At 34.0% G+C, this 11,628-nt stretch overlaps 1 protein-coding gene across 1 annotated transcript; it reads left to right on the top strand.

Annotated features, from left to right (window-relative positions):
* Positions 1 to 6,288: 6,288 nt before the first annotated feature.
* On the top strand, positions 6,289 to 7,413 carry LOC141646217 (germin-like protein). The gene is made up of 2 exons (XM_074454191.1): positions 6,289 to 6,526; positions 6,710 to 7,413. Exons 1-2 carry the CDS (start codon positions 6,406 to 6,408, stop codon positions 7,252 to 7,254), a joined length of 666 nt encoding a protein of 221 aa, XP_074310292.1. The 5' UTR covers positions 6,289 to 6,405; the 3' UTR covers positions 7,255 to 7,413.
* The last annotated feature ends 4,215 nt before the right edge of the window (positions 7,414 to 11,628 follow it).

Genomic DNA, 11,628 nt, shown 5'->3' with positions numbered 1-11,628 from the left:
GCTTTTTTGGTATTGTAGAAACTTCGGGTCATGACATTATTTTTGGGGATAACATCCTCAAGCAAAGAAGCAATGCCATCAACGACATTAAATGGCATATTAAACTCACATTTCAAGGTTAATATCCTAGAGGCGACTTGTAATAATGACATTTTGCTCCCTTCATATAATGGTTGTTCAGAAGCTTTTAACATGTCAAAAAAGGCCTTTGCTTGTGGATTTGGCGGTTCTTCTTCATTCATTACACGATGATCGTCATTATTGAAAATATTAGACTCCAGGGCATCAACAACCATATCTCTATATGGGTTCTCATTTTGTTGGATTTGAGGTTGTTCAGGAGAATATGCTTCTCCATGAGAAATCCAATTGTAATAGTTTGGAGAAAACCCATTTGTATAAAGATGTTCTTCTACCTCTATGTCATGTAGATATTTCAAGTTTTTGCATTTAGTACAAGGAAATCTAAGTTTATTTTCTAACAAATCATATTCATCATTTTGTTTAGCAAATTCAATAAACCCACGAACCCCCTTTATAAATCTAACGGTAGGACGTCTCTTCTTATCTACTCTTTCTACGTACATCCATCCACGTTCCATTCTCTTCATTTTAATCTAAATAATATATAAACCATAATTTTAACAATAAAACATAATACTATCTTTAACAATAATCCATACAATATTATACTAATCATACTTTATTAGTAACTTCAACTATACTAATTAACTAAAATTATACTAACTATACTAATTTATTACTACCTTTAAGAATATTCCACATCAAACTAATTATAATAATTTACTACCTTCAACAATACAAACTTTATACTAACTTACTATATTCAACATTACTAACATTATTATATACTAACTTCCACCTTCAACATGATACTAATTAACTAATCAAAATCACCAATAATAACAACACTAATACTAATCAAAACCAACAACACTAACTTCAACAATATCAACATTATACTAACTTATTACTAATAATGCCAACCAACAACACTAACATTATCAAAATCCCACTTCACATAATACTAACACTTCACCAAAAACCCCCAATTTATATAAACCCTAACCCCCAATTTATACAAACCCGGATTAATTAAGAATTAAAAGCATAACAACATCAATAACTCTAACAACATCATAATAATCTAATTGCAATAACTAAATGTACAAATAAGAGAAAAATTAAACTAAAAATTGAAATTAAAAAACAAATTAAACAAACATTGAATTTGTATAAAGTGAAGAAGAAGAAAGGAAATATGTGCGGCTGGCTATGGTCTCCGGTGACGGTGACGGTGGTGGTTGTTGAGGTGGAATCAGGTGGTGGTAGTGGTGGTGACGGGATCGCCGGGTAAGGGTTTTTTTTTTTTTTTTTGATAAAGTTGATGAACGGAGAATAAGACCCGAGGAACTCGTGGTCTGATCTGTTAAAGGGCATGGCGACTGAAAGATGGTAGTCACTACTTTGGCGACTTATTTCGGTCGCCCGAATTAAAAATCAGTCGCCACTTTTTTAAACGGGTAGTCGCCAATTTGGCGACTGAAACCAGTCGCCCGATTTCTCTGTATCAGTCGCTATTTTGGCGACTATTTCCATCAGTCGCTTTTTAGAGTCGCCCGATTGCTGAATTCTAATAGTGAGTTTAAAAAAATACAACCACTATAAGAAAGAAAAATTAACAAAAAATTATAATAATCAAACCAAAATTGGTAACAATCCCCAACAAAAATTCAGTGGTAGCAATGAAAAGTGAATTTACCGAAAAAATGAACGGTAAAATCAAACTAAAGATATAAAAACAGTAATATCAAACTAAAGATATAAAAATATCAAGCTAAAAATGGTAATAATTATGAAAATTCTTAAAAAATTTGATAAAAAAAAAGGAAAAATTATAAATAACCACCACGTATTTGCGTTTTTTTACAAATTACCACCACGTATTTACATTTTTACAAATAACACCCAAACTTCAATGTATATTCCCCAATCACCACCGTATTTTCACCCCGAGCATCGTTTTTCTTATTTCCCGACTTATTAAGTGACAATTTACGCAAAATTCCAAGACTACCCTCATTATTTACACCAACATAACTCATTTCAATTACCCTCATATACATTTCATTTGACTCTAACCCAAATCCCCAAATTTCTAATCTCATCCCCAATTCAATCGGTAGTTTGGGTATTCATCATCTATTTTCCTAAATCAATCAATCCCTCACTGATGAATGATGATTGGAATTCTCTATGCACTTATGTACCAGAAAATTATTATTGTTGTTCATCTAATTCTAGAGTTTGATTACTTAACTGTTGAATTTCTCTTTACACTTATTTATCGGATATTCCCTCCGTCCCAATTATTTATTCGTCGGGGCTATTTTAATCGATGGTAAACAAATGATTGATAAAGGGGAATATAATTTCTGCACCAATGCCCATTTCATAAATTTTACACTTAAACAAGCTTGATTATTCAAAGCATTGCGGTATTTTTCTCCATTATAACAATGACTTCCTGCATTGTTGCACTTACGTTATCACTAAAGAAGCTTTCTTTTAGGAGCCCAGATTCTCAAATAAGCTCCAAAGTTCCTTCTTTGTTGGGTTTAATCATGGTTTTCTTAAATTTTGTCCCGAAGTTTGGATGCTTTTAGGGTTTATATGAATGTCAAACTTGATTGATTTAGGAAAAGAGATGATGAATATCCTAAATTATCAATTAAATTGGGGATGAGATTAGAAATTGGGGGATTTAGGGTTAGAGTAAATGAAATGTATATGAAGGTAATATGAAATGTGTTGGATCAGTATGTTATGTTGGTGTAAGTAATGAGGGTAGTCTTGGAATTTTGCGTAAATCGTCACTTAATAAGTCGGAAAGTAAGAAAAACGATGATCGGGGTGAAAATACGGTGGTGATTGGGGAATATACATTGAAGTTTGGGTGTTATTTGTAAAATTGCAAATACGTGGTGGTAATTTGAAAAAAAAAAAACGCAAATACGTGGTGATTATTTGTAATTTTTCCTTAAAAAAATAAACAAAACACACCACCACAACAAGATCTTCATCGTACTAACATAAAAATGAAGACTGTAGTAAGGATGAAGATGAACATGGGGTTTGGGTTTATGATATGGGTTTTAAAAAAATGGGGCTGTATTTTTCTTCAAGTTTGTAGCTTCTTCAAGACGAACGTGAAATGAAATGAAGATGAAAATTGTAGAAGATGGAAAAAGTAGACGCTAGATTTTAAGTTTTTTAGAGAGAGAAAATGGAAATTGAAAAAGTGGTTTGAAAATGAGATGTGAGGTAGACGAGGCTTTTGGGAAACAAAATAAAACAATATTTTATTTTGAAAGGTCATGTTAGTCTTTAGTCACATCTTATCTATTGTTTACCCATTCTACACAATATGGTATTTAACTCGACTCGTCGTAAACTTGTGATGGATAATCCGTCGCAAGCAAGACTTATTGCTTTATTAATGATTTTACAGTTTTTTTGTTATTGTGTAAAACTGTTTAAAAAAAAGACTTGCTCCAAATTTATATATAGAGCATGCATGGCAATGGAATTGGCATCGTGGTATAGTGTGTTCTAAGTAACCCCTTACATCTTCGATTCGGCACTCAATAGCAACTTCTCAATTATTTATTTGCCTTTGATTAAAATCTCCTCACAAAATATAAAAAAGGCAAATAATTAGCATAAAGTCAATATTCTCTCTGTCTCGGTCAATAGTTACACTTTTTTTTGCTTGTTTTAGTCAATAGTTTACATTTTCTCTTACTAGTAGATAAACTAACCCATGTAAATTTAGACCATTACATTCCTTATCATTTCAAGTTGTTTTTATTTTTTTAAATAATTCTAAACATATTCACCTCTCCTTATCTTAATAATTGTGTACAAAGTAAATTGTAATCTAACTAGTGAGATGGAGGGAGTACAATTTAATTTGATGTACGTATATGGTCATATATACTCACTCATACCTAGACCTCACAAATGGATCAACCGGGTTGAGTTCTGGTTGGGTCAATTCTTGATCGATATATTAATTCCGGGTAGTTTGTCGACTTCGGGTCGGGTCGGAAAGGGTCATTTTGAGTTTAGGTCAATTTCGAGTCAATTATTATTAAGTTATTTGTGGATAATAATCAGTTTGCAATAATAAAAATTCGAATCGGTTGAATTCGAGTATTGAGTCGGGTTCAGGTGAAGTTATACGGATCGGGTTAATTTTTCCCGATCTACTCATACTAGAGGTGTTCAAATGCGGGCTTGGGTCGGGGGCTCAAGTTTAATTTTTGACCCACGGACAAATGGGTTCACGGGTTCGAGACGGATTAGTGGGCTCGGCCTTTGTATTTTTCTTAATATGCCTTGTACGTGCCCGCTTTTATAACGGGCGAGACGAATCGAGTTCAATGCACGAGATGGCCCATAAATAGCTCTAACTCATACCGTCTTACAAATAGAATGAAACAAATCAAATAAAAGAACTACTCCCTCTGTCCCGGTCATTTGTTGTACTTTTCCATTTTAGGGTGTCTCAGTCATTTGTTGTCCTTTCTATTTTAAGAATGAATTTGATGAGTAATTTGATCATTCCCGCCCAATTTATTCCACTTGTCATTTAGTGATTGACACTCTACCTTTTCCTTGGTCTTTGTGCCAAAACTAAAGGACAACAAATCATCAATTCTTATACCATACACCCAGGTGTATGGTACATCATACTCCTCCTTTATTTTGATTTTTAAAAACTCTATAACTTAAATTTGATAAATTGAAAAATAATAAAATTTGCATCATTATTCATAATTTTTATCCCTCTATAATTAGAGATCGCATTTGGTATATTTTGGCATTTATTTTAATTTTACTCGCATATTCATATCATATAATTGGCGTATTCATAACAATGAGATATTCATATTACATAGTTGACATATTCACGTAGATATTCACATCATATAATTGATAAAGTCATGTAAATTAAACATCATATTATCAAAATAAAACTCACTTCACCGAACTAATAACGATATTCACGCAATATAATGAACATATTCACAGATACACATACATAACAATAACAAATATATTCATAGAGTTGATCATCAATACCCAAATAGAACATAACTACTATTCACAAAGTATAACTATATATTCACACTAATAAATTATGTATATTCACAAATATTATTTACATATACGGTACTTATAAATTACATATACATAAAATATAAACCCCATGTTCACAATATATAACATTTGATTATGTTATTTATACTTTGTGAATGTCGGTATCTCCATTTGCAGACTTGCTCAAATCAATTGAGACCATAACAAAGCACATAATCCAATTTAATTTTGTCAAAAAAATATGCAATTTATGAATTTGTGTAGTAATAAATTAACGACATAGTTTTTGTTATGTATTTTAAAGGGTTGAAGTTTAATTGAAGTGGTAAGTTGGTAACATACTAACATAGTGGGTAATTATTTTTGTTATTCTTTATTTATTTTTATTATTTTTTTCTTCAATAACTACCTAAGAGGAGTATCCTACTCCCTACTCTTGGAAGTAGGATACGAAGTATAATTTACCACAAATCATCGGATGCAGGGAGTAGTTAGTAAAGTGGTAGTTACGTCGTCATAGCTTCGTCGGCATTTGGCAAATTATTTTTTTTTTGAAATTGCATTTGGCAAATTATTAAATTATATCCTACAACCACTACTGGAATTATATAGACAATCAAGACACTATAAGACCATCCCCAAGCAGTGGTCACGCTAATTAGGTCAAGGTCCGATTTTACTCTTAATCACACCTTATTAACCTTGACCCATTTTCACCCTCCCAAGTAGAAGGTCGCGACCTAGGTCATTAACCCAATCATTTTCCACTTCACAATATTCCCAATCATACCCCACTATCATATTATATACTTTTATTTATTATTTTTTTATTGTTCAACCAATAAAAAGTATCCACCTAGAAGGTCACCAAGGTGGTCAATTTGTTCAACAATGGTCACAAATTGACCTTTTGATGCAAAAGGTCACAAATTAACCATCAAAGGTCACCAATTATACTTGCTTAATTATGTCATTAGCATGATCAAGCAAGGTCATGACCTACCAATTAATCTTGCTTGGGCATGGTCTAAAGGCATCACGACCCTGGTATTATGTCTTTAACTTGGACTTTTTTGTCATATTTTGGACGCCAATAAAGACCATATCAATCTCCAAAAATTTAATTGCCTGGCTATAAAAGGTAACACATTTTATGCAAAAATATCATATTCCTCACAAATTTTAATAATAACTCAAATAATAATTCAGCTTAGTAGTATGGCCGCACGTAACATGCTTCCCTTTATTTTCATAGCTCTTGTATTTTATGCATCTTATGCAACAGATCCCACTCAGCTCCAAGATTTCTGTGTTGGAGAGACAGATCTTACAAAAGGATGTACGTCCAATAATTAATCTTCATCTTCATTTTTTTTTATTTTTTGTACTTGTTTTTATATCTTTAATGAGAAAACGCTGTATCTTCGTGAACTATATATGTAACAATACTAATATTACATACAACGGATGAAAAGCGTATAAACAGTTGCATTAATCTCATTGTGTTTTGTTTTTGTTGTAGTGTTTGTGAATGGACTGTTTTGCAAGAATCCTATGAAAGTGACGCTGGACGATTTCATTTTCCATGGAATACTTACACCACGAGCGACCAATAATGCACAAGGCTCCACAGTAACTCCGGTGAGTGCAACACAACTACCAGGGCTTAACACATTAGGTATATCAATGGCTCGAGTCGACTTCGGACCCCGTGGACTCAATCCACCACATACACATCCTCGTGGGACTGAAGTCCAGACTGTTTTAGAAGGAACCCTTTACGTCGGCTTTGTCACGTCTAACCTTGCAACTGGTGGAAACAAATTTCTTACTAAAATTATTACCAAAGGAGATATTGTTGTTTTTCCACAAGGTACCATCCATTTTGAGTTCAATATTGGTAACACTCCAGCTGCGTCATTAGTATCATTCAGCAGTCAAAATCCAGGGGTCATCACCATTGCAAATGCAACTTTCGGATCTACACCTCCTATTTCAGTTGATGTTCTTAGCAAAGCCTTCCAGTTGGACCCTAAGATTATCAAGTACCTTCAGGCCACGTTTTAGATAATCTTATAATTATTATTATTGATCTAAGTCACTAAGTGTGTACTCTTTGGTATTTGTTGTTGGAGATTGGAATAAAGGTATTGTGTGAGAAGCTTGTAAAAATCTTTCATATCATGAATGGAAGCATATGTTTATGAATCAATATAACAAATTCTTGTTTTAAATGGCCACTTTTTGTCTAAAGATTTAGATGGATGGATATATGTGATCATTTTATGGTTAAATATAACTATAATAGTATAAATAGTTGTACAACTTATTCAACTCCATACTACATATTTTAATTTTATATTTTATATACAAGTGTGTATTCAATTTCAATTTTCTCTCAATCCGTAAGTGAAAATATATTCATGTGGAATCATCTTATTTGATTCGTGTTTAGGAGTACATTAAAAATATATAACTTTTATAATTATTGCAAATACGTAAATAAAGATATTTACCACTTAAAACACCGCGTTAATAAACGTGAAAAAGTAATTGTGAAGTGTGGAGTTGAATGAGGGGAAATCCTCTTAAGTATCCCTTTCTCTCTGGTACCTTCCAATAGGTATTGAGGGTCCGGATTTCGTTTTGGGACGATCTAACGGTTAACTGTTTTAAAGAGGTGTAAAGGTAATAATGATTTTATATTGTTGTATGAGAGAAAATGAAAGGTAATAGGGAGAAAAGTAATGGAGAGGATTCTATCCAGAGTTGAATGGAAGTGATGCTTTTTCTCCGTATTAAACAGTTACAGACTTAAGAGAATGAAACGGAAATCAAAGTGAAGCTTACACTCTAGTATTATCCTTGAATTATGCCCTCCATGTCCTATCAAATCTAACAAAATAAGGCTTACAACACGTGGAGCATAAATTAGAATACCACCTCCTGTAAATTATGTGGAACGAAGAAACAAACATGGGAGCAGGTTAAGACTTCTGTGGGCTGCTTAACCACGTAGCTAGTCAGCTTACGCAAACAATTTCATGATACCTTTTAAATACTTTTACACGCTAATCAACCTGAAAGTACGTGCTAAAGAGCAAATGAGCAATCCTACGGTTTACTATACTAAATATACTAGTACATCATCAATAAGTCTTATTTAAGTCTTATATAGATGCCAAATCGAAATTTTAGAAAACAATTTCTTTTAACATTCATTCTAAGATTATATGCATAATACTCTCTCCTATTTTAAATTAAATTACTCATTTTTCATGTACAAAATTTAAGGAAATACACTATTATTACACCATACAATTAAATTTGGACCATACAAACACACTACTCCGCCGTACAATTAAATTTGGACCACACAAATATATACCAAAAATAGAAATAGAGAAATTATTGTGAATACACGAAAATGAAAATAAGGAAGTTTATTTAGAATAGGAGGGTGTATAATATAAATTATGATTAAAGGGGGAGGAATATTTACATATTGAAGGGTAAATTCCGCAAATTGCTTATAAGAGAGATCGGAGTGCGTCACTTGTTGCCCCTTTACTCCGTCCACAAGCACAACTCAGAAATTCACGTTCGCTAGAATGGAAGAGAAGGATCATATCACTCTCTTACTTTATGGGTGCTTGAGGCAGACGGTATATAGAAAGAATAATATGCTTCTTCCCTTGTGATTTCTTATGGAAAAACTTATGTCTTTTTCATCACCCTATAACTTTATATATATAGTATTATATACCATAATAGAGTCTAGGTGGAATAAGGAAAGAACTCATATTCCTTTAATTTCCTAAAACTTGTGCCCCATGTCCTTATAGAACTAATATTTCCTGATTGTGTTTATATGTGTGACCTCATATGATTATATTATTTTAGTCATTAATCCAATCTTATTGTGACTAATCACCATAATTATTTCTCTACCAAGTAATTATGTTTTACTAAAATAATATAATAATTATCTCCATAAAGTATCCTATATTATATTTAGTAATTATCAAAAATGTATTAACAAAATTCCTTCAGTCTCCCACTTGTCCGTAGACAATAAAACAATCTTCAAATTTCTTAAGTCTCTTAATGTCATATTTGATCTCACATATAACATCTCACATTTAATGTGTCACTTATCAAATTTATATCCCCGATCTCCGAGTTCGAACTATCATTGAACGGATTAACTCCTTAATCCTTTCTCTACATGGCCATGCATTTTTTCAGTTCTTCCACATCAAGGGGCAAAGACACCAATCCTATCGTATATGGGGACTTATCCAATCTTATCTTACAAACACTCTCACTCAATTCTTAGTCACCAGACTATTGTCTTTATAACCTCCTTTTCCGGCACGACGTTTAACAATGTCAATGCATAACCAACCAATCATATCATGGTTATAATGATAAATTCATATCAAAGGAATCCACCAAATATAGAAATTGATTCTACTTTAGAATCCATATTGTCATAGTATATCCAATATATCCTGCGATTGAGTAGACATCTTCATGTGCCGAAACAAAGTCGAAAATGGCGTCTTTTTCGTGGTTTTTTGCTGTTTTGTCGAAGAAGCCGATGGGAATGGGGAGCTTCCCATTCTCGCGTCTTTTTACAGAAAAAAGGGAAGCTCCCTTCCTTCGCAGAAATGCTCCTGCCTCATTGGGGTGTTCTCTGCGCATTCAACGGAGTTTTGGACTTTGGCTCAATTCCCCACACAAATCACCAAATTTTCAACGACGGCAATAAAAACCGTCATCTTTACAAAATAGTGAAATTCAAGTTCGTTATTTTCACAAAACTTCAAAGGCGGAATTAAAAACCGTCATTTTTCAAATACAAAAACAAAACAGTGAAATTCAAATTCGCTATTTTCACAAAATTTTCAGCTAAGGCGAAATTAAACACCGTCATTTTTCAAATACAAAAACAAAATAGTGAAATTCAAATTCGATATTTTCACAAAATTTTCAGCAACGGCGGAATTAAAAACCGTCATTTATCAAATACAAAAACAAAATAGTGAAATTCAAATTCGCTATTTTCACAAAAAATTCAGAAAAGGCGGAATTAAAAACCGTCATTTTTCAAATACAAAAACAAAATAGTGAAATTCAAATTCGCTATTTTCACAAAATTTCAACGACGACATTAAAAACCGTCATTTTTCAAATATAAAACGAAACAGTGAAATTCAAATTCGTTATTTTCACAAAATTTCAACGGCGGAATTAAAAACCGTCATTTTTCAAATACAAAACAAGTAGCAAAATTCAAAATTCGCTATTCTCACAACTTCCGACGACGGCAATAAAAACCGTCATCTTTCAACGACGGAATTAAAACCCGTCACTTTCAAACGAAAATCAATAGTGAAGTTCAAATTCGCTATTCTCACAAAATTTTCAACGACATGTTCAAACCTCAAACAAGCGGCATTAAAAACCGTTCGAACCTTCAAAAAGGGGTAGTGAAATTAACTACCCTTCACAAATCTCAAATCATAGGAAGACGAAATTAAAATCGTCCTCCCCAAACACACATCAGATGGCAGAATACACATCTGTCCTTTTTCTACAAAACAAACGGCAATAAAAACCGCTATCTCCCTTCCAGATTGAAAATCACCGTCGACCACGGGAGCCAAGCTCACGAGTCTATCCCTTTCCGGCGCCACAAAAATTAAATATAAACACTGAGATTCCCCAGTAGGATATCATAGGCTTCCTCGCGGAGCCCGTTGAACTCAGACAACTTCTCAAAATAGGGCCGTCCAACATCGCTATTTCCCACAGTCGATCAATCAACATTCAACACGGCTGGCGAGCCTCAAAACGCATCGCATTCAACATGGCTGGCGAGCCTCAAAACGCAACGCATTCGACGTGGCTGGCGAGCCCCTTTCATATCCACAACACGGCTGGCGAGCCCCTTCATATCCGCAACGCGGCTGGTGAGCCCCTTCATATCCGCAACACGGCTGGTGAGCCTTTGTCCGCATACAAGAAACGACTCAAGGACATATCTCGAGGATGACTCAGGTATGACTCCTTCTTATAGCTGGCGAGCCTTTATACGTAGTCTAACGGACTTTAAACGATCCGCACGGACAGTCGACAGACTCTAAACTGTTCCCAACGACAGGTCCTTGACTCGTATCCTCGAGTCGCCTTGGCGTCGCCCTTCCCGATGGCAGGTCCTTGGCCTGAACTCTTTCGAGCCGCCTCGACGTCGCTTCGGTCTACAGGTTGTAATCTTCGATTTACCTGGGGGCTATACTTTAACTTTCACCCTGTCCAAGACTCAGTCAAAGTGGGGGCTCTGTAGATACCCAGTATCTGTCGAGTCTCCAACAAACACCCGATGATTATCGGACTACAACATGCTTAGGAATCGCAGCGTTTAATCGACAGTTT

This window comes from Silene latifolia, chromosome 3 (genome assembly GCF_048544455.1).
Source record: "Silene latifolia isolate original U9 population chromosome 3, ASM4854445v1, whole genome shotgun sequence".
NCBI lineage: Eukaryota > Viridiplantae > Streptophyta > Magnoliopsida > Caryophyllales > Caryophyllaceae > Silene > Silene latifolia.
The sequence above is the reverse complement of the archived record's forward strand: the minus strand, read 5'-3'. Positions and strand labels throughout refer to the sequence as shown.

Coding starts and splice junctions, on each gene's coding strand:
- LOC141646217 (XM_074454191.1), top strand. CDS start 6,406: ATGGCCGCACGTAACATGCTTCCCTTTATTTTCATAGCTCTTGTATTT. Junction 6,527..6,709: donor GACAGATCTTACAAAAGGAT/GTACGTCCAATA, acceptor TTTTTGTTGTAG/TGTTTGTGAATGGACTGTTT.